This window comes from Ctenocephalides felis, unplaced genomic scaffold (genome assembly GCF_003426905.1).
Source record: "Ctenocephalides felis isolate EL2017-DRISC unplaced genomic scaffold, ASM342690v1 CF-g0.4_SCAFFOLD_03570, whole genome shotgun sequence".
NCBI classification, from domain to species: domain Eukaryota; kingdom Metazoa; phylum Arthropoda; class Insecta; order Siphonaptera; family Pulicidae; genus Ctenocephalides; species Ctenocephalides felis.
The window spans coordinates 1549685-1573022 of record NW_020539724.1 but is presented as its reverse complement, the minus strand read 5'-3'; the positions used below and the strand labels follow the sequence as shown (position 1 = coordinate 1573022).

Here is a 23338-nt window from a genome sequence, read left to right as displayed (position 1 = left end):
GTGATAGAGTTATATATACAAATAATACTACCACCATTATCTCATAAACAAGTTAAGTATAGAGTTGTTTAACGATACTATTTTAAAGTAGAAGGGCAAAATATATAACCAACCTTCACCTTGATTTTTATGACGTTGCTATAATAAGATAAAGGGCCAAGTATTAATATTCATAACAAAAGTGTTTTTTCATTGGTTTGTTTTGACTTTAAGCTCTTTTATTTAGTTTATGATACTTGAATTTTCAAGTTTACGCTATTAAATTGTTTTATAATATTATATATATATATATATATATATATATATATTTATATACAAGGGTATATCATTCTCTTTACATGGTCCCCCAACCCCCCAGTAGGCGGCACTTCCCCAAATACTTTTCCTTCTCAAGAAAAGTGTGGCGATAGACGCTCTTGAGAACGACGAAAGGATAAATGTACATATTGGGGATGTTCGAATTTTTCTTGGGGGGTGCTAGCAAATTCTACAACTTGGTACACGATGTATCTGTGTTGACGAGTTTATGGTTATAAAAGTGTAAAAACGACTGGGGATAAAGAAATATATTATCAAAAAATGGAAATGATAAATTGATAAATAAATTGTAGAATTTGATTGATTTAATTGAGTCCCTTGCTTTTATTAAAAATTTGAAAATTGCATGTAAAATTTAAATTCGGTTGAACCTTGATTACACTAGAAACTAGAAATACAATTTATTGATATTGACTACGACTTGCTTATGAATAGATAGATGAATAGATCAATAAATAGTCCAAATTTACAAATGCAAAACGGTTCAATCCATGGATTCCTAAGTCATTCAAATACAACTTATATCAAATCAGTTCAGTCAGTTTCATCCAAATTATCACAATTCGAGCGTCATCGACCTGGTTTACCCAAATTAGTTCTTCGTGTCGTATCAGATTTTCTTTAAAATCCGGCATGAGGGGTACAAATGGGTACATGTGTACGGGCTTTATCTTGTGAGCTTTTTCGTTGTAAAACGAAGGTAAAGCAAAGTCTGGAACAGATGAAAATGCCCGGAAACAACCCTCGCCGTACGGAATACTAAACAGTTGGTCGGAGGGATAGAATGTAGTTACAGCGATATACGCTCTTGAGGTATATCGCTTCATCTTCGATGGAATTCGTCAGATTTTAGAATTATCAGAAATACCAAGGAAAAAAGATTAATTATCCTTTATAGGAGCAAATATAAGAGGAAACTTAGGTGTATCTCCGGACAGATTTTCCACGTTTTTCGATGGAAACCATTAGCTTTTAAATTCGGCCGAATGTCGTATTTTATATTTTAATAAATTTAATCATATTCAAATGCTTAGTTACATGTTATTAGTAAAAATGCTGATGTTAGTAAACTTGATCTATTTCTCATCACGTGCAATTTTTCTGGTGACAGAAATCACTAGAATTTCATTGATGTCTCACGGTTCATTGAATAATTTATTATATTGTAGCAGTAGTGCACAACAATATATAGAAATATATGAACATCGGGAACATATTTATCAAAAATTCTCATACTCAAAACTGAATAATAAAAAGAAACTGCTTGACTATTTTGATAAGCACTTGATTTCTTGCATCCAAAATATATCATAATGAATAAACGATTATATAGTAATGAAATATACGTTTTGATATTCTAAGTGCTAAATTTCTGGCATTCTATAATATCTAATCTTTTCCTCTAAGTGTTAAGTTTTCCATCGCAATCCGTCTTCATCGACCCACATCGAGACATGAGGAGTAGGTAACTTATTCGCATATGTAGCATCGAGATGTCGATATCGAGAAAACTTCCCTTGTATTATATATTTATACGGTTATCATATTTCCATTAGCTACATTTCCCGCATGATTTTCAGGCTGCCGTTACACAAAATAAATGTCCGTTATATAGAACAACGCCGGATCTCGTCTCGGTTTCCTCTATACGTGCTGTCATTATATATCGCTTGTTTCCTTGCTTTTCTCCTCACAATATGGCGGCACCTCTTGGTGTATTATTATAGATTATTGTATATTATATATAAAGCAGCCCATTTGTTCGTGGGTTTTCGAGCTCATCCCTACAGGAGCATATTCGCATTACCGGGGCACCAAAGTGGGCGAATTGATGTCAAGACACATGTAAATGGATTGGATGGGATGAACTCTTTTCAGCAGTTGCTCATTGATAAAAATGATACATAACATATAAAATTTATGGGTCTATCTTTGTATGAGTTGTTAGTAACGAGCTGTCAAAATGCTATGATTGCTGGGCGTCAGGCGTTACACATAAAACATAACCTTAAAAACGCACACACATTCAATAAAAATTTTATCACAAGGGCTACTTTCTGATGTCTCTTTGATAACACATACGAAAAATTATGTGTAAAACGTCTAATGGCACAGAAATACATGGGTTTTTGACAGTTTGTTTTTACGAATTCATACAAAGATAGGCCTATAATATAGCATTACCTTCTTAGATCAACATTTTGTTCAATATATAAAATAGCGGGATTGTTTAAATCAAAGGTGTGTTTAAAATTTTGCATATGGTCTGAAAGCATTGTTTTGTATTGATTTTTATTTTTTGAATTATATTTATGTTGAAGCATTCTCTTAGATATACGAGTATATTGTGAACTCTCCCCAATATAAAATTTTTCACAATCATTACAATTCACCTTGTAAACAGAGTCAACAATTCTATCATGTGGTGTTTTTGATTTTAAAGAAGTATACACAGAATTTAAAGTATTTAACACCGCCAGGAACTGCAGGGAGTTTCAGCATTTTACAAATTAATCTTCTAATAGTTCCCTTCTAATACCATTTCGTAAAATTATTAAATATATTATAAATGTTGTTCAATAAGTATTTTTATTTAAAAGTATATTTTTTTAGAAGTATTTTTTTATTATTACAATGCGGCTCTGATGTAAAGATAGACAAAACTGTTAATGGAGTTTCCTCCAGAAAACTTTTCTGTATCGAAAATAGAACCATTTGCGACCAGATACGGTTTAACTAAATCAATAACGCTATAACAACTTCTGTAGATAAGGTAGAAGCATATACAGAGTTACAAAATACATAAATGGGAAAAAGAATCTGTAATACTAAGTTTTTTTTAGATAACACTTTTTTTGAAAAAACTAAAGGATATATTTTCGAGTATTAGTTTAATATTTGTTGAAACATGTATAACAAATTTCGAGCAGTACATGAAATAAAAAAAATTATTTTCACTTCTGAGTACGTGTCTAGAAATACATACCCTAATTAAAAAAAATCAGACATGTTACATTTATGCTAGAACTTTCTAGATCTAGTCTAGAATTTTCTTCCCTACATTTTAGATACCTAATAAATTGTTGAATTTTGATCTTACTTACCACTTTACTGGCAGTAGATACATATTATATTTATATGACATAAAAAACGATATCTTTTAATTAGACGTGTTATCATTCTAAATAACGTTATTACATATTATTACCACCGATGCTTTCCTTTTGTAAATAAATGCATATGTGCACATCATTTGTGCTTATTACATTACCGATAAGAATTAATATAATCAATTTGTGTCTATATTTATTCATTCGGCATATAATTGGAACTAGGATGATATAATGTGAATCTAATCTATAGGGAAATTCACTTGTTTGTTAATCACACGCATTTGGGGCTTGTTTATCTATTTGGTCTTTTATGGTGGAAAATATGCCGATAAATTCAATTATATTTTTACATGAATTATGGATAAGAGTTTTTATCATCGATAATCAATACTTGAGCAAATATTTGATAGTGAGTTATCTAGGTTATATTTCTATTATGTTTCATAACGTTATTAGAAATAATTAATTTATTTTAGCTTATGTGGATTGTGATTAAATGTTATGTAAAGTGCGCTTGTGATATCGATTTTGAGTTATTTTTTTAGCGAAATTACTTGTACGATTTAAAATATTGATAATGACAAAACAACCGCATTATGTTACACTTTTAATTCGCTAGATTTATCAGCAACCCCAATTTTAACAATACGATCGTATAGGGGTGTAAAAAGAATGCATTCTGTCACGCATATATCAATGTGATATCCGACAAGGGATTATCAATAAACCCCCGATGAAGTAAACAAGTGAAAAAACTCCTCGGACTTTAGGGGTTGTTTAGCGAAGAAAATATTTTCAACGGAATTAACTTTAAATGTAAACGGCCAGAGTTTTCATGTAATTTAAAAAAAAATTGAAGATGTAATATTAAATTATGAATGACACGATTATTGAAAGTTCTAAGAAAATCTGCTATCATACTTTGTATCATTTTATTTATTATATTAAAGTTGTGTGTTTTTTTCCAGTGAGCGGTGGTAGTCTAAGTTCACCTGGTGATAAAGATTCAGGAAAAAAGAAGCACACACGTCCAACATTTTCTGGACAACAAATTTTTGCCTTGGAGAAAACCTTTGAACAAACAAAATATCTGGCTGGACCAGAGAGGGCTAAATTAGCTTATGCTCTCGGGATGACGGAGTCACAAGTAAAGGTTAGTGCTTTTATTTTATGTAATTGAAAAATGTACTTTTGATACACGATTTAGGGCACTCATAGTTATATTGCATTCCTCATTTCAAGCGACTCTTTTGCGAAAAATTATAGAATTGTAGACATACAAATTATTAATTGAATAGATGACATCTGAAACCTTGGCAAAAGTAGAACTACACGTTCACCGATTCCTTTTATAGTTGTAGTAAGATTAATTAAATCGTTATGTAGGACAAGAAATAACATTCTTAAAAAATGTAGTCAACAATAATAAGCGTCATTAACGAAGGATTTATTAATTAATATCAGCAAGGTTAGAAAAATATACTTTTTCAAAATAAAATTCGTTCTACAAGAGTACTCGTTAGTGGTTTGAGCTAGTATTATGCTTCTGCTCTTTACCTTGTATTATGATATTGATGTTGTAGCCAACGCAATCTTCCGAATGATGAAACCAGAAATTATATTCTAAATATATCTTTACAAGAATATATATTCAAACTAATTCACCATCTTGTATGGATATAAATATCTTCCTCATTCGAATATAAATTTTTTTCTTTTTATGGGTGGATGATTGTACTATGATCTATTTATTATTTACCCACATATTTCTACATTTGTTACGGATTTATTATTTTAATAAAACGATGTGTCAGTTAAACCAAAATGACACGCCTTCTGGCATACGTTCCAATTTTCGATCAGGATTAACCTTAAGTCTCAAATGCATCAGAACAAATTTGCAAAGGGGTGTTCCTGTTACTTAAGCACATCATTTGCAATAACGGGGATGTTTTGAGATTTCCTAAATGCATTCCATCAACTTTGTGACAAGGCAAATATAGAGGATATTGGTTAGAGGTATTACAGAATTTTGATTTATATGCTAATTGGGTAATGGGAATCTAATGATTGTTATAAATGCAAAATTGTGATATGAGTTTGGGGAGAAAAAATTTCATAAATATTTTCTACTTTTTGGTTAAATTGACACCACCCATTTCCTTACCCAATTTTCTGTTACCTGTTCTCCACCGTATCATGCGGTTTTCACCCTAATTCACGGTACGCAATCGCGGCAAAGAGAAAGACGGTTTGGGCTTAATGGAGCCTCCTTGCTTGCGGATATGATGTTACAAATTGCCTCTTTCACTTCACCTCACGAAGCAAATAATCTCTCTGGATCTATAGCTTTGTTGGATAAAAATCTATTTTTCTAGTAATTGAACGCTCACTCATTTTAATTGTAGTTGCCACATCACTCCCCTTTCACTTTATTACCATTAATTAATTATATAAATAAAACGATTTGACAAAAACATATCATTTCGTTTTTTTAAATCAGCGATTTTTACCAAATGTCGTCTTCAGAAAATGTTGAAATTGAAGCCAATATGATTTTTAACTCAGTTTTACCTTATTTGTTTTAAAATTTCTGCAACTTCCACTTTTTCTGTATTACATATGAGTGTGTTTTTCGGGGTACAATTTTATTCAATTTTTGTAATTTGAAACATATGTTGCAATCGTCTGGACCGCATTGCTCTTAAATCCGTAGAATATTAAGTACGCATTGGGCGACACAGAACCCGTTAGAAATATGTGCCTTTAGAGGGCCCTACGTTTCCTACAAGTGTGGCGCATAATGGGGTGACAGCGTTTAAAACGTATTTGGGATAGAACTAGGATTCTAAAACATATTTACTTACATTATTTATAGTTTGTACATTTATAACACTGAAATTTCTTAGACTCAGTTATAAATTTTTATTTCTATAACTTTGAAAATTATGTTTATTCAATATTACTCATTTCGTGAGTACTGTTCAATGTGTAGTTCATAGTATTTATTTCTCATACTATAAATAAAACATGAAATAAGATTTAGGCTCTAAAACTTAATAAAACCATGCAATCGTTCTGTTGAGCTCAATTTATATGTTACCATAATCTATCGAATGATCTTCTTTAATTATGTCTTCCTTAAGTTTTTGTTTTTTGTGTGACTGTTTCTATTTGAGTATATATGCCAACCAAAGTCTTAAAGCAAGTTTTGTTTGAAATTAAGTAAAGTCTGCTTAAGAAATTTATTTAAAATTTAAAATACAAATTTTCATACAAATGCTGATTGCATGACTATTATTTTAATTTTTGTGCGATACTAAGAAACGAGGTTTAAAGTTTATACAATTTATCACTAACATTTTTATATGATTTTAAAATTTATTTTTCTATTAACAGTTTAAGAATAATTTTCACCAGATAGAGCTTTACGTATGTATATAAGTCGAGGGTTGACCTCGTAGCCACAACCCTAATCCGTGGCCCATCTGCGTGCGGCTGAGAAGGGCGCATGATGTTTTTGAAATTTGGCACACTGTTTTACGAATGAGATTTGTTATAATAATATTACTGAAATATTCGAAGATAAAACTTACTCCACGTTTAATAAGGTTAATAAACAACCATTATAATATGGTTTAGCAAATAAATCAAATGTCAAATCTGATCAAATACATTGACATAGGCATTTTTAGTAAACACAAGTAGTAAATTTACATTGTAAAATAAATATCCAAATGAAAATTAAGGTTGCAGCATTTGTCTGAAGTTTTTTTTAATAGAAATGCCTTCTGTAACTATTACTACAGAAATGGGAAATCTTATATTTAAAATATTCGATTCCTTGTTAATTTATGGTAAATAAATTTTCTAGTAAAAATTCGTATATGTAGAAACTTAATTTTTATTTAAAAAATATTGATGATGATTGCTAGTCCAATATTTAGTCTTTAACTTTACCACTATACATTAACAATTTCAGCTATCACAAATAGACTACCCCTTACCGTTTCTACTTTTTGCCTCACCGTTCTGCTACCCCCAATGCTACGGCTAATTGACCGAACACGTAGCACTTGTCAAACCCTCGCCAACGTAGGCCCGACAACGCTTTGTCTGTGGTCTACGCACACTTTGCGCGGCCGTTTTGCAGTCAATAACAGCCGGGAGATGATATGCGGCGGGGAAGTTTAAAGTTATGATTCGGACGCGGGTGTCTCCGTAACGGGGTGGATTGTTGTTGTTGGAAATAAGTTCATTAAATGAATAATAGTGATAATGTAGAGATTTTGGTAAAGTTTTGATAGTTATATTTTACTAAGACGTCAATTATCAAATGTAAAGTTTTATTCATTTATGCCAACTCAATCAACAAGTACGAGTTTGCATTTATAAAACCCACATTTAAGGGGCTATTCAGGTCGATGTTTTCAATTATATGCACAATTTTTTTTTCAAAATTTTATTTATATTACTAAACCTTTAGTAACGTATGTAATCTCCTGGTTCTATCTCAGATTGAAATATTTTCCTAAATGAAACGTGGCTTTCAATACGCTTAACAGCCGTCAATCATATCTCGGTTATGTATTCAACGGGCTTAGAGACGACCTCGCTCGCTTACCTTTCTGCCTACTGGCTACGCCAGGCGCATTGCGGGGACAAATCCGCGGGAATCCACCAATAAAAATGTAAATTATAGTAGGATGGGATCGTACTAACTAGAGCAACCCGTGACATCATGGTTTAAACCAAGGACTAGGATATGGAATAGTCTTAGGGATCGTTCAAGTATTACGTAAGCAGATTCATTACAATTATTTACCCCCCCATCCCCCTTGTCAGCAAAAGTAAGCAAAGCTTTTACCCCCTACCCCCATGCTTACGTAAACATTTTGCAATTAATGTAAAAAAATAAAAATACTACCTATGACGTAATCATCATCCAGACTCACCTGCCCTCCATGTCAACCCAAAATAAGCAAATCAACAACCTCCCGCCCCTCTAAAGTGCTTACTTAATACTTGAACGGCCCCTTAGGTTTGAAAATTTACAAGAATTTGTGGACAGAACTATTGCAGATACTTCTGTTAATCAATATTATTTTTCTGATTTAAATATGATTCACCTGACTGGTTATTTGCCTATGTCTGTATACCAGTCAACTTGTTTACAAGCTTGCATGCCTACTTTTTTAAAGTAAAACTTCTTTAGACGCGACTAGGGAGTAAATCTGTAAAACTGCAACGGAAGTCCGTTACGCCCAAACTTGGCCATTCTCATTTATATACGGGTCGTTTGTGATTAGTCGTCGTATCGAGTGAATAGAGATCTTTCGTTGTATGCGTACCGGCGTACGTTTATTTTAACACTGCTTTTTTGGGAAATATGAGCAAAATCTATCAAAAAATTCATTTCTAGAACATTCAGAACATTTTTAACAAGGCATGTATGTTTTAAGATTCTTTTCTGATGAAAATAGGAAACACTCAAATCTAAAAATCATTTTTGAATAAAACATATTTCAGCCCCACATTTTCAAACTACAACAACACTCTCTGCCCAAAACGAACAATATTTCATCTTCCTCAATGATTACATTTTTCCGTTCGTGATTGTTTTCATCCAAAACGCGACGGCGATGAGATTGGAATTTTAATTGTCATTATATCAATAGCTCGTGATGGAATTGTTTGTGCCGAAGTGACGGCACAAATGCAATGCGTTCGATTTTTGCATATTTTTTTGCATTTGCTTATTGGCGATCGCTCAACAAATTGAATGGAACGCAAATGTAAAGGAATTTTTAAGCTCACTATTTAATTGAATGAAGATCATTTCTTTATTTTCTGTAATTGTCCCTTTACTATATATACAAGCTTTAGTGAAATATTAGTTCATTTTTAAATTAGATCTATAGATTATAGGATTAAGTTGAGGCAGCGGGTTCTGCCATGCCCAAATTAGGATCAGCAGCTTTGAGCTTTTCGATAGCAATCTCTAAATGTTTGATACGATTGTTCGCTGCGTCAAGACGTTTCTGCAAAGCGACTTCGTCACTTGTATCTTCCATTGCTGGTCCAGATTCACCTAAAAAAATAAAATTTGTTTTATCAATTATTTGAATTCTGTACGTATAAATAGTCTGGCATAGTTTTGAACAGCGACTTAAGCTCACTTCATTTGCATTAAATTTTTCAATAGAACATTTGATTTGATAGTGAAAAGATTGGTTGAGTTTTGTAGGAATAAGGAGACAATAATTTTTACTAAACTTTAACTATTTTAGAAATTTTAAATCTTTAGGATATCAATGCTTTAAGCAGTTACAATATCTTTTGTATTTTTTGTTATTACCTGGCAATATGTCTCGCAAATAAGCAACAGCGTCCGGAGGTTTTTCTGGTAACTCCATAAGTTGTACCAAAGCTCTCGTCAAAGCTTCCATGACTCCGGTTTGCTCCAAATATCGTCGGAATTCATCTCGCTTTGCATCAATTGACATATTTAATTTATGTAAAATGATCAATTTCAACTGGAAATTTTGTTTTTGATGCATATTATTTTGTCAATATAAAAAATACATATCATGATAAATTATTTAGAAGTAGAACATAGTTCATTTTGATTTATTATTGCTTACTTTATTCCCATTACTAACTAGCAAAAATCATGTCAATCCTGATTAAATGCACCAACTTTCTATGAAACTTGCTAACACCATTTAGTGCATTTTCCTTGAAGTAGGACCTCTCAAAATCGATTGATTTTAAAAATTTTTAATTTATGGTTAAATAAAAGGTTTAAATTCATCAAAATAATAGAGCAAATTAGTTTTTTTTTCAGTAAACCTAGGAATGTAATTCACGGTTACGGTTCTGTTGTACGTTGAGGTCTGAGATAGCCTCCATATATATATATATATATATATATATATATATATATATATGCCTGTTATTTATCCATGAAAATTTCCTCGTCGAAAATGATTTGCTCGGCATCAGTCTAAGCATTTTCCGAATTTTCCCTAATGAAGTGAGCAACGCTCATCTCCGGCTTCTATTACGATATTAATCCCGCACTCACCCCCGACCCCTTGTCGTTTGTTCCGAGGGTGTCCGTAATCCGTTTAGCTTTAAGTAACGACATGCTATATTAATAACGCCCTCGTAAAACATATAACCACCCCCGATGGGAATAGGGTCGGTCTGACGAAAGAGGGTTCAGGTCGGTGGGTAGATGAGGCAAGAGGAAGCGCGCGTCATGTTACCGATTAGTGCTTTATTATATAGCTTGTTTAATTGAACGATGATATTTTATGCCCAAATAATATAGGATGTGTATCGTTTCACTTTGTTATGATGGAAGAGATGGATCGTAAAAATTTTATATGGTAGAGGTTTTCATCAGGTAGCGGAATTAGATTTAATTTTTGTTTGTTTTGATTTAATTAGGATGTTTTTATTTCAATGCTTCCGTAAAACATGCAAATTTAATTCTATGTGCTCGAATATAAAATATTTACTAATTTTCCGTAGGGTAAGTTATCGTAATCGTCAAAAATTTTTGTTTTTATAGTTTTCAAGTACATGTTTTATATCTATTAGAAATAGATATTTCCAACGAATGAAATTTTCTGCTACCTAATAATTTATGCTGCTTTAATTTTTTTAACATTGGTGAACAGCAATCAGAACTTGTTGTTGCTCCATAGCTGTTTAACTTAATATTTTACTCAAGTAATACTTTTTTTTTTATTTTAACTCTGTTTTATTCAGCAATCAGAAATACATAAGAATTCCTATAAGCTGAATTGACAATATTTGAGAGCGATGTCTAAAAAGAACTCCAATGAGATCATCTTAGTTCAACAATTGAAAATATAATGATAAATTAAAATTAAAATTAACTAAATATAAATAAGTTTATAGTAAATAAATTAAATAATAAATAAATAAGTAATAAAATAGTTAAGCTATATTTGATTTGTAAGCAAATCCCCAGAGCTCAATTCCGTAGGTCCAGATTGGTTTAATGATTGATTTATATAGCAGCAACTTATTTTTAACAGAGAGCTTAGACTTTTTACGCAGTAGCCAATCAAATTCTTTCATTTTGATCATTATTTGCTGCGTTTTTGTTTTTGTGTGGCTTTTAAGTAGTAATACTTGAGTATAAAAAATTGACATGGTAGATCATCTTCCATTGAGGATCACTAATTCCTTAATGAATAATCTACTGGTTGTATCTTTTTCAATCTTCTGTCTTGAGAATTGCTTCAATCTTAACAATGAATTCCTCCATCGAATCAAAATCGTGTAATCACTTAGATGAAATCTATATCTGCATTTCATTATCTAGTAATTCCTTGTCAGTAATCCTGGCACGGCGCGTCCTCTGACGCTTCGCCACGTGTCTGCTCGGTAATCTGGAATGTTGTGACGCGTGTAATACACAAGTGACAACATGAATGTACAATCATTCTCTTTCTACATAGGCGTAGAATAAGGACTTATAAAATAAATGTTTGTAATATACACGAGAAAACTAGTGGTGCATGGCATCGTAACTTAAGGCAAATTGCTGAAATTTTCCGTATCAATAATTTAATTTTTTAGAAGCAACTACAAAATTTTTTGAAAACTGCAAACATTAGTTTTTTTAGAGCTTTGATAAAAGTAAACTTTTTAAAAATTTCTTTTCAAAATTTTGATTTTTTTTTTAAATTTCTATTTTTTTTCAACTGTCTAGCGGATCAATATTGGTTTGTCTTACTAATCCAAATATATTTTTCTAGCAAGACGAGTGCTTTGTCATAGCAAAAATATTTTCGCCTCCCTTGACTTTCAAATGATAATTTAAGCATAGTCGATTTCAAACGAGACGTACGCCTGATTTCAAACTAGATTATTTTCGAACCCTATTTTAAAGATTTATTTGATCAGTATCAGATGCTATAAATTTGCATAGATAAAAATAATTTAAACGCTTTCTAACAGTCTGAAATCATGGTTATTTTCAAGCAGTTAATCTTTGAGGAATTACACATCGAATTTTTAAAACTCGAGCAGAATTCTTATTCACTCACTCATTCTTATTTTTTTTATTAATTTGCTCATGTTTAACGGTTTCATTCAATGCTCAATTCATCTTAATTTCTCATATGTGATAAATGTGTTCTGATACCAATTACCGTGTGACAGAATTATCTTGATCTTGCTGCCAAGAAGTCGAAATATTGAAAATATCGTTACAATTCACACGTCTGTCATTGAATGAATATAAAACATTTTTTCGATACGCATAAATTGTGTTGGTTTATTTTGCCAACTTAATTCTCGCGTAATAACGAAGCACTTTTTATGTCGAGCAGTGGTTTCAAACCTAAAAAAAGACAACCTCTACCCTTCCAATATTATTTTAGTATATAACTCTAATTTAATGCACGTATATTAGGATGATTATATATAACACGTAATTTTAAAAAGAAACTATTTTTTTTTTACATATAATATTTATTGCTCAAATATACTACATAGAGTATTTAATTCTATAATATATTACTTGTAGAAATATTGACTTTTACAAATATCTGCTTTGGAAAGATATACAAATTGTATTCGATTTGAAAAATGTTCTGATTAATATTTGGAAAAGGCAGGACCAGCCGTTCCGGAGATGCGGAGTAAACTTTGCCTTGAGGCACAATGCCACGAACCACTAGTATGATTTTGCCGTATGATCCAGTATTTTTCGATACTTTTTCTGGGCTTATTTCAAGTGATCCGAATAATTTCCTTAACTCCTCGTCTTTCGAAAATTTGTCTTTCTGTCATCTTGAGTGGCAGACGGATTTTCGATAAGCGGTTTCCCGCAGAGCGACCTGGCACGTCAAATATTCAACATTCGCTCCTGAATTTCATACTTTTTCAACACACAAAAGCCTTTCTTGGCATTACTGCATAATTTATTTAATGATCATTTTTTATAATCGAATTATATCCAGACCGGCGAACAGAAGCATCTGGAAGAAATATAAGAAGGAGATAAGAAGATTTGTATTTGTCGAGGATGTATGTTTTTTGAAGCGAAGATAATTTGTTCTTGTTGGATGATATTTGTCATTTGCTTAACAACTTTGATACAAATCGTCGTGTTTGCATATCATATCCTTACTCATATTTTTTTTATTCTTCATTGCGATAAATGTATTATATTATACTTGAATTTGTACATTTTTACTGATCTCTTAGTTGCTTAAAGCAAACATTTAGTTCATTCCCTTGTAAAATTGCTTATAAAATTGCGGCAATTATCAACAATATTATCCAACAATAAATTTAATATTATACGAGTAGTTAGGATGATCATTTTACTCAGCAACTTAGCTTCTTAGAAGCAATCACACCTGTGATCTATATATATTTTATTTCTTGATTATTAGAATTTTTCTAACACTATTCATACAATTTTACTTTGTTTTACAAGAAAAAAATTTCATTTTCATACACATCGGAAAATGTCTATTTTTACATCAAAACGTATTTCGATCTATATTTCAATTGGAATTCCAAATTACTATTAATTGGAAAGATGTTTAGATCTACATCTTAGTCGAAACTGATGTCAATATTGCTCGATATCAGGTTGGCCCAGGTGGGAATTAAACATTGCGACCTACAGTTACAAGGCCTATATTTTTGCTCACAAATATAATAGATTTTTGCACATGTTTTCAAACTTTAGTAGGTTTTACTAACTTTAGTAGAACTGGAAATTGAGTTATATCATTCCTTCTTGCTAAATATCAAATCAATTTATTGTTTATTTTAAACTGTACTTTGTTATAAAACGTTTATTTGGTTTTCATCAATCCATTTGATTATAATGGTTTTTAACTGTACTTGGCTAAAGATAGTCACCAAAGTCCTTAGTAGATTTCGCTTAATTCAGCTCATTGTTTTGTATAAAGAAATAAAAATACTAAAAAAAATCCGTTACCAAGTTGGTAAAGTATTTTGATCTCTGTTTTCATTCGTGTATCACCTTGACTTACCCATTATCCAAATCCAAATCAAATCCATTTCTGAGTCAAATATTCATCAACCTCACTCATTTACGTCAAAATGCAAACACGCGTGATAGTATCAAAATCTCTCTCGCCTTATTATTACATTGGGCATCTGTTAATATAATCGGACTCGTTTAACGCAATTTGTATAATCCTTTTGTTAATTAAATAGTTTGTATGGAGGTCGGAGGAACCACGTCGATCACTGGTCGCTAGTCCTTAGTGCAAACATAATGGACGAATTATTCGTATAATAGGATTAGTCTCTATTACATGAGCTCGGGCCTCTCGCGATACAATATAAACACATATGGACAAACATACTGCACACTGACTGAGAGGATACAGTCATATACTGCCGTGTGTGTACTGTATGCTGTAGGTATACAAAAGCTCCGATGGATACAAAAGTTAAGGGAATTAAAGAGTCAAAAGCTATGTGTACTGATAAAGCAGTGCTGGGGGAACATTTGAATATTTGCACCCACATTTTTACTATTTTAGTCGAAACCTGTGCAACAAACACTAGCTTTGATCAGCTTGATGGGATCTTTTTGCCCCCTGGCAATTCCTTGTTGCTCCGCCTGTGAGTTAGAAAGGACAAGAGTACCAATTTTTTAAAAAAATGGCAAAAAGTCATTTCTGCAATGATTAATTAGCTAGAAATTCTATTGAACACATACATAGTTCAATAGTTGTTTGTTTGATATGTGGTATTTAATGTGATATAGTTGGTTTGGTTTTTACAGTATAATTACTAAAAGTTGAAACTGTTTTTTTTGCCTCACCTCACCCTATTGCAAAATCTTGGTCTCAAAAGCATTTGTAGAAATGTTACTCAATGAATATCTTAAGCAAAGACTTTGGTTCTATCATACATATCGCGTAGTTCTACGATCCTCCTTCCTATATTTTTCTGTGTACATCATCAGTTTATCAAAAGCAATTGTCAATTCGATTACGCCAACCATCGATGTGATATGATCAATGCTCGAGGCAATATGAAAAACATTATTTTAATGGCATGCGTCACTAAAGAATCATTTGTCTTCGAACACATCATGAAATGACGCTGGTCCATTAAGGCTGTTTCGATTGTTAATCGAAGTATGATGACGCATTGATATGATGTTGAAGCAGATTACTCATCATGGATTGATAAATCAATATGGAGAAATAACATACATATAATATTGCTAAGCTATTGGTATGATCAGACAGCATGGTTTTATATCATGCCTGACTACTGACCATTTATGATCGAGTTTTAGGTGAAATTCCTGAGATATCTTTTGAATCCATAGACCTCACCTTTTCCATAACTGACGTCCAAAGCTGCACTGATTGACGGACGCATCTGGCGGCAAATATTACATCCGACAAAAGAATTATGACGCCCCAATTCACTGGCTCGCTTTCAACTAATAAGATTACTGCTGGTTTCAGGGCAGAACTTATCATTCCAAAATATTGAATAACGTATGCAAGATAAATCACCTGCATTGGCAATAATTCTAAAATGTTTGGCAGAATCTATCAATCTATAACGTTGAATTTCGGGATACATTTCAAACGTTGCTATAAATTTTCAATTTTTGACCGAATTTATGATCGAATATTTAGAGAAATGAAAGATAAATTTATGGCAGGTCGTAAAAGATGATTTAATTAGATATGTTTACACATTTCACGATCAACTAATTTGCCAATTGTTGGAACAATTTATATGATATATTTATTCATTTAAAGCCATAGGAGTTAATTTTAATATTACGTATATAGGTATCCAACTATGACTTTAGCCATATTTACCAGTCGTAGAACATTTATCATTTATAACTCTACTATTTTATCATGGTTCCATCCTCGGCAATCCAATGTGTGTAAATATTCGGCGAAATGTTCCAAACTAATAGATTAAGAGCTATAGGGCGCTTTCTAAAGGGTAGTTGAAGCATAGGGCTTCGAGCTTTGAGCTTTAATCGGGGGTGGGAAGCTTAAATCATTGTCCTAAATCACAGAATCAATCGATCTGCTTGCAAATGCCTCCAGATATCGCCCACGTCATGTCAACTCAGACACGTTTGTGCTAATTGCTGGCAAATACGGATCATAGATTCAATATCGGTGATGGTATGGACACATATATAAATAGGAAATATTAGGACTTTTTGTTGATTTTTTTTCTTTCAAAATTTACTTTTCTTTAGAAATACTAACTAAAGCTCAGCACTGAAAATAATTCGGTTCGAAGATATTTTCTCCAATCTCAAAATATCAATTTACTTAATTTTAAATAATGCATAACATTTATATACTTTAAATTTGTTAATACAAACGATTTTTTGTACTTCAATGGAAGTAATCTTAGTAAAAATGAATTAAAAAATTACTCTGGCTACAAGACACATTTACAAAGTGGAACGATTTTTTTTTTAATAATTTTTAGTTAGAAACAATAGAACTATGTTTGTCCATACTACTTGCATCGGTACCATTTTTCTCTCTAATTACTTCAATTTTCAATTAGAAAATTATCTAAGTATTTAAATTTAAATGAATTTACCAAGTTGTGATCATATAAGAAAATATGACAGTCTCTATCTGTTTTTGATGAGTCCGTTGATGACGTTCCACATCAAGAGGGGAGACCAGGTGTGCGTTTTGAATTAAAATGGCTGCTGGATAGGAGGCCTCTTATTAATGGCTGCTTTAAAGTGCGTGCGAATAGAGTTTTGATTTGCGGTAATATAATATATTACATGATACTTGAATAACGAGTAAAGGTATGGGGTTGAATATAATTAAAAAAGGACAAAGGTTAGATTTTATGTTTGTGATAAAAATGTTTGTTTATATTCAGTTGAAATTAGATTATATATTTATGAGATCATTATATATAGACTATTATAAATAGATTATATTTTTATAATTGAACTACTTCTTATAGGCGTTTAGAAAATATATAATTTATTCTAAACATATCATGATATTATAAAGTATTTTTTATTTCTTTACAATATATCACAAGCATAAGCATTCTTACTCTGTTCACCCCAACACAAATATTAATTTCAAAGTTATCTAACGAATGAATATTTATGAGCATCCACGTTACAATAACTCACATGATATACTATACAGTTAAAATAATTTACATGTATTTAAACTCGTTCATAATAATATTTATTCATTTTCTTACCTCCATCTTATACTATCTCGCCATCTCGATAAACTTTTGATTCGAATCCCTAAAGTGCTATTTGAATTATAGAAACCATCTCGTTGCGCGCGAACATTAATTGTACATGTTAAACAAAGCTCCCGCCAATTCGGAGCTTTCTCTCGCACCCGTTGAGCTTTCGGAACTTGAGGAGCTTTTCCGAGCTTTCCGTCTCGGTCGGAGCTGTTCTAAGAGCGGGGTAATCAAGAAAGGTTTGGTTTTAATTAGCTTCGAACATTGTTTAATGGCGTCATATTTGTACGTTCCCAGAGAAATGGCCGACATTATTTTGCATTGCCAACGGGGATATTATGTGACGAGGATAATGATAATGGAAATAGGGAACTAGTGGTGTATGGCGTGAACTAGAGTAGTATATGAGATGACCAAAACTTGCAATAGGCATTCAGGGGCTAATTCTAAAAGCTAGCCATAACATTTCTTAGAAGATCCAGTATTCACATCGTTTTTTGACATTAGAGCGTTTTCTTAGATAGGTTGTCTATAGAAAAACCTGACTGCACCACAACCACAGAGCATGACAATATTTATTACTATTTTGTATGAAAACTGCTATACAACACAGCCTTTATTTTAGTACATTTATCCAATTCCATAATAATACATTTTTTTCTGTATACACAAAAAATATAAAATTATTTTTTATATCCATTATGAAATCCCGCAGACAAGAGTATTATGGGATATCATTGGAAATTGAAAAAGTTTACAGACTGATTGCTGACATAATACACCTGGCGAATTTATTCACGTATACATCTCGATGTGACTGATTCGCAAAACTGATGAATTGTATAAATAATTCATCTTGTTTTTATGGAATTGACAAGGGAAAAAATACACAATTTAATCAAGCCATGTAAAATAAAATAGAATAATAATATTAATAATAATTCTGCTATTATTTATCGATCAAATGCAACGTAGGAACAGAATGTCTATTGCAAGCCATGGAATTAGATATAGACTAAATAGAAAAAAATGCAGGAAAACGAGACCTTACGAAAAGACACAGAAACTTGAATGCTGACAAATCAATATGGATCAAGTTTTACAAACATTTTGAAGCTCGGTTTATCTCATCGTCAATGTAATATATTTTACATTTAATCACTGAAATATGGACCAGAAAGTCCGTGTTATCCGATGCACGACTTATGACTCAGTGGTAACGAGCACATGTGTGTTGTAGGCTGAATGACTAATATAATAGTGTATATATATACCTATATATTTCTGAATTTTCTCCTCTCATAGCCACACGTTGCTCCTGCCAGAGGCCAACAAAACGGCTACGGATTAAATTAAAATGCAAAATCTCCCTCGAATATTAATAACTTAGCAGCACGAGCCGAGGAAAATCCCTGGCCGCGTATTATGGCCGCGCTAAGACGGGTCAGAATCAGAGCAAATAACTCACTCGTAATGGACGAATAGTTGCCGAAAATTTATTTTACAGCCTTTTGATGGAACCAGGAGAGCGTTGGAATATGATCTCATTATGGATAATGAATACCCTCTTAAAAAATATATAATGTGATGTAATAGTGTATGAAACGGAGAAAAATGCACGATTTAAATGGTACAAGAGCAAGGGAATTCACGAGATGCAGTACGTAATTTCAGGAGCGTTTTGAATGACCATTATTGTATTATAATATGTTATTGCAGTCAATATAACATTTAATAATATGCAAATATTTGTCTCACACAAACGGACCCGTATGGCTACTACTCATAAGAGTAATATTCCTGAAGAGAAAGAATCATAGCATTCTAGATCCTCCCTCCATGGAATAACGCCTAACGTAGGTTTTCGTGAGCACAGGGGGCAAGGGCAAAACGGAGGTTTAGGTCAAAATTTAGAGTATTATTAGTTTTGATTTTTATTGAATGCGTATATTAATTTGTGTTTTGCATTCTAATTTCCCAAAATGTACGAAAAAGTCTCATAAGCATTGATATAAAATTAATGTTTTGTTGAAGGAAAACTGAAAACTATTTAACTTAGAAAAATAAATCTAAAATGTACAATATAATTCGTATATCAATTAGAGGTTCTTAAACATATTAATTATTCCAATTCACTTGTGTTACAAAAATTGATTTTATTGAACATATTACTAATTTTTCATTCAGTCATAATTATTTTGATTTTTATCCAATTTGTAAGTAGTATACATGTTTCTTTAAACTTTGCAAATTACATACACGTCTCTAGCACTCGCTGTAAAAATAATAAAGTTTTTCTTTTTAAATTAACTAATATCTTAGATGATTTAACATTTCGCATTTGCATTTTAATAATTACGAAACGCTTGGAAATTATAAAAAGAATCGCGATGTAAAAAGAAAAAGGGTTCCGGATGCCCCATGATAATAATATAAAGAAGAGACATCCCTATATAAACAGATAGCATTCGTTGGATATTTTTCATTGGTGGAACAGAGAAGGGTTGCTCTTTCATTAAGCACTCGGGGATGAAAGAGTTGTATAAAAAACACGAATATTAAAAATTATACGATAAAAGATAGATTCATATTAATTTTATCACGACCAGGGATTCTCAAACCGTAATAAACTACTAAAACTGAATAAATTTCATGATAGACACATTTCATAATTAGAAATATTTTGAAGATTTGCGAGAAAATCCAACAATTGAAGTGTTTATTGCAATAACAGATATTGAAGTATAATATACTAAAATATTAAGATTTTAAAGATATCGGAACGATTTCAATAATCAACATGCAATTTTTGTATCGTCAAGCATGAAATAATAATTAAACTAGTCGGTATTGGTATTTTGCCTTGAGGCAAGTTACAAAAACTTGTTATTTATTATTATTACAAGGTCTAATTTTAACAAACGCCAAAAAAAATCTACCAATTTTTGCAAACTTTAACGAGTTTTTAAAACTAAACGACTTGTCGTAGGGCCTCAATATTTTAGTATGATCTATAAAACCATGGTATCCACCGTTAATAAAAAATCATAAAAATTGTCGACAAACAAAATGCAAAATGCAACTTAAACCTAGTTAATTATGTACACCAATTGTATTTTTTATACTATTAATTTTACCTCATTTTCAACCTAGAATATCTGTCCTAAATGAGGATGATCAAATTTGTGGAATCTGTGCATTGCAGATGCACCATGCAGCTATACAAAAATTATATCATTTCTCAGATAAACTCCATTTGATAAAACAGGAAAACATCATAAGCGTTCTTAAAGCCTGAGAGAGAACAAAACACAATAATTAAGTTTTGTATACTTTTTCCTATAATAAAGCTCCGCTGAAGTGGCGCTTTGGAAGGGTGCATAAAAAGTGGGTTGCGTACACATTTTTTTTAATTTCATCATATTTTCTTCGTCACGGATTAAAATAATTAAAATTTAATTCGGAAACTTTTAGCGAAAAAAACGACGTATAATAACTTGTATCTTTCGCAGATTTTGCGACTCTTCTTCTTGGCTGATTAAAAAGTTTTCGCAGTAAACAAGTTTTGATTTATTGAATGTAATTTATGACGCTTACGTACATAATATAATACTGACTTAATATAATGCGCTGAAATTGATGATCAAACTGTTCAACAGTTTAAAAGAGGATTAAAAGTGATGAACTAGTTCCCGGCTTGTTGGTTAGTTTGTTAAGGTTTAATAACAAAATCATAAATTAGAGAAGAAAGTCGACGTAAGAAACACCTGCCGGGAACTTTAAGTCGGTTTTGCAAAATCTTTATGTATTGCAGAATATTAACGATAATATTGCTTGAAATTTTTCTTCGTAATTATAAATTGTAATGCATTAATGACTTGCAAGCAAACAACATATAGGGCGACATATCTGAAATAACTATTAACACAAATTTATGGGCCAATTGTATATGGCCAAATAAAGTAGACCAATGTTATGGCAAGGCTACGTTGCGTTCTAGTTTTCATACAAAATGCTACTGAATACTGGTAAAATGCCATGTATTTGCCATGTAGTTAGTATCCTTAAACTTTTGTATTTTCGTTATCCATGCAGTTAATATTTTACCCATGTAATTCCACTATACAATAACCGCATTTGTCTCATGCACCATCCCTTGAAAATGGGGCGGTTTAAAAAACTCTAACGACGTTCGCAACATTCCACGTCCCTCGGCAGCAGACGTGTTTTTCGTATCATACGCCTTTTTAAACTAATCTCTAATAAATCCTGAAGAAAAGGTTTCAAATTTTCGACGCCCTTGTTTCTTTTAGATAAATAAAAATAAAATGGATAAGGGTGGTTTTTGAAAAGATAGTTATCGTGTTATCATTGTAGAAATTTTAGTTTGTACAAAACATTGCAAAATATTGAATTTTCATTTGATAATTTAAAAATATCCGCTACAAATTTATTCAACACCGGATTTTTAATAAATACTTACATTTAATCTTTTGTGATTTTATTTTTCTGAACTAAACGCTTTCGTTTTTTTCTGAAATATTTGAACCAAGATTTATTTTAATATATATATATATATATATATATATATATATATATATATATAATTGGCTATTTATTCGACGTAGTTCAATGAATTCTGTACAAGAAAAGCTCAACTTTAAGGGCGTCATAGATCTGGCGTTAAAAGCTTAACAAGTGCAATGGACTGTAATATGAACAGTTAAAAGCTTTTCTAAAATGTATGAAGCAGAGACAGATATTTTGTCAAAGTAGACACATATATATATTTTGATATCTATTCCTTTTGTAGAAAGTCGAAAATGTCTATCTTTTTTATTTGTTGAAAAATCTCTTGTTGATTTAAACTATTACTTTTGTTATTTAATGGTCATTTAATTTATATAAGCAGAATGATATAAAAATATTATATATAAAAATATTAGATTTTGAAGATTTATTTTTAAATTAGACCTTTTTTAAATTAAAAATTTTTAGCAAATAAATTTGTTTGGCATAAATTTTTTTTCATTCTTTCTATATAAAACAGCTGTCATTTAATTTATATATACAGAAGTGTAATAGAAAGCACATTTTTGGAATAATTTATAAATTGTACTATTGACATACTTAGTAAATTAATTTGGCAGAAGTTTCCATTAATATCAAGACAATTACTTCTGCGTTAACTTCATTGGAGCTCTATTTATATGGTATCTTCAAAATTTAAAATTTAAGTTCATTATCATTTTACTCCAAGTTCCAATATTTTATTTATGTTTCCTCTGACCGGATCTGTATAAAATATACATAAATAGCTCACATAAAACAGTATTTTGAATTGTGTGTCGGGTTTAAAACTTTGTCACCCTTTTTAGCTCTGGTATATTTTAAAGGGGATGACAATGTTTTATGGTATCGAGCGACGTTGGTGTGGTTGCGAAATGATTTTTGGGTATAATTTCATGATAAATTGTATTATATCTATCTGATTACACCGCAAAATTTATGGTGTATTGTGTTTTTTTAAATCGGCGTGTCGAGGGATGTGGTTAGATAGGAATTTGATTTTATCGGGATCGAGGATAAAAACTATTTTTAAATGATTCCAAATTGTCTAAGAATATAAATACATTTCA

At 31.4% G+C, this 23338-nt stretch overlaps 1 protein-coding gene across 3 annotated transcripts in view; it reads left to right on the top strand.

The window, feature by feature from the left end:
- The window catches only part of LOC113382943 (homeobox protein Nkx-6.2), a 180987-nt gene that overhangs the window by 62786 nt on the left and 94863 nt on the right, over positions 1-23338 (top strand). For all 3 annotated transcript variants that reach the window (XM_026621200.1, XM_026621199.1, XM_026621201.1), the window contains one exon: positions 4400-4584. In XM_026621200.1, coding sequence (XP_026476985.1) covers positions 4400-4584 — 185 coding nt within the window. The remainder of the gene's footprint in view (positions 1-4399; positions 4585-23338) is intronic.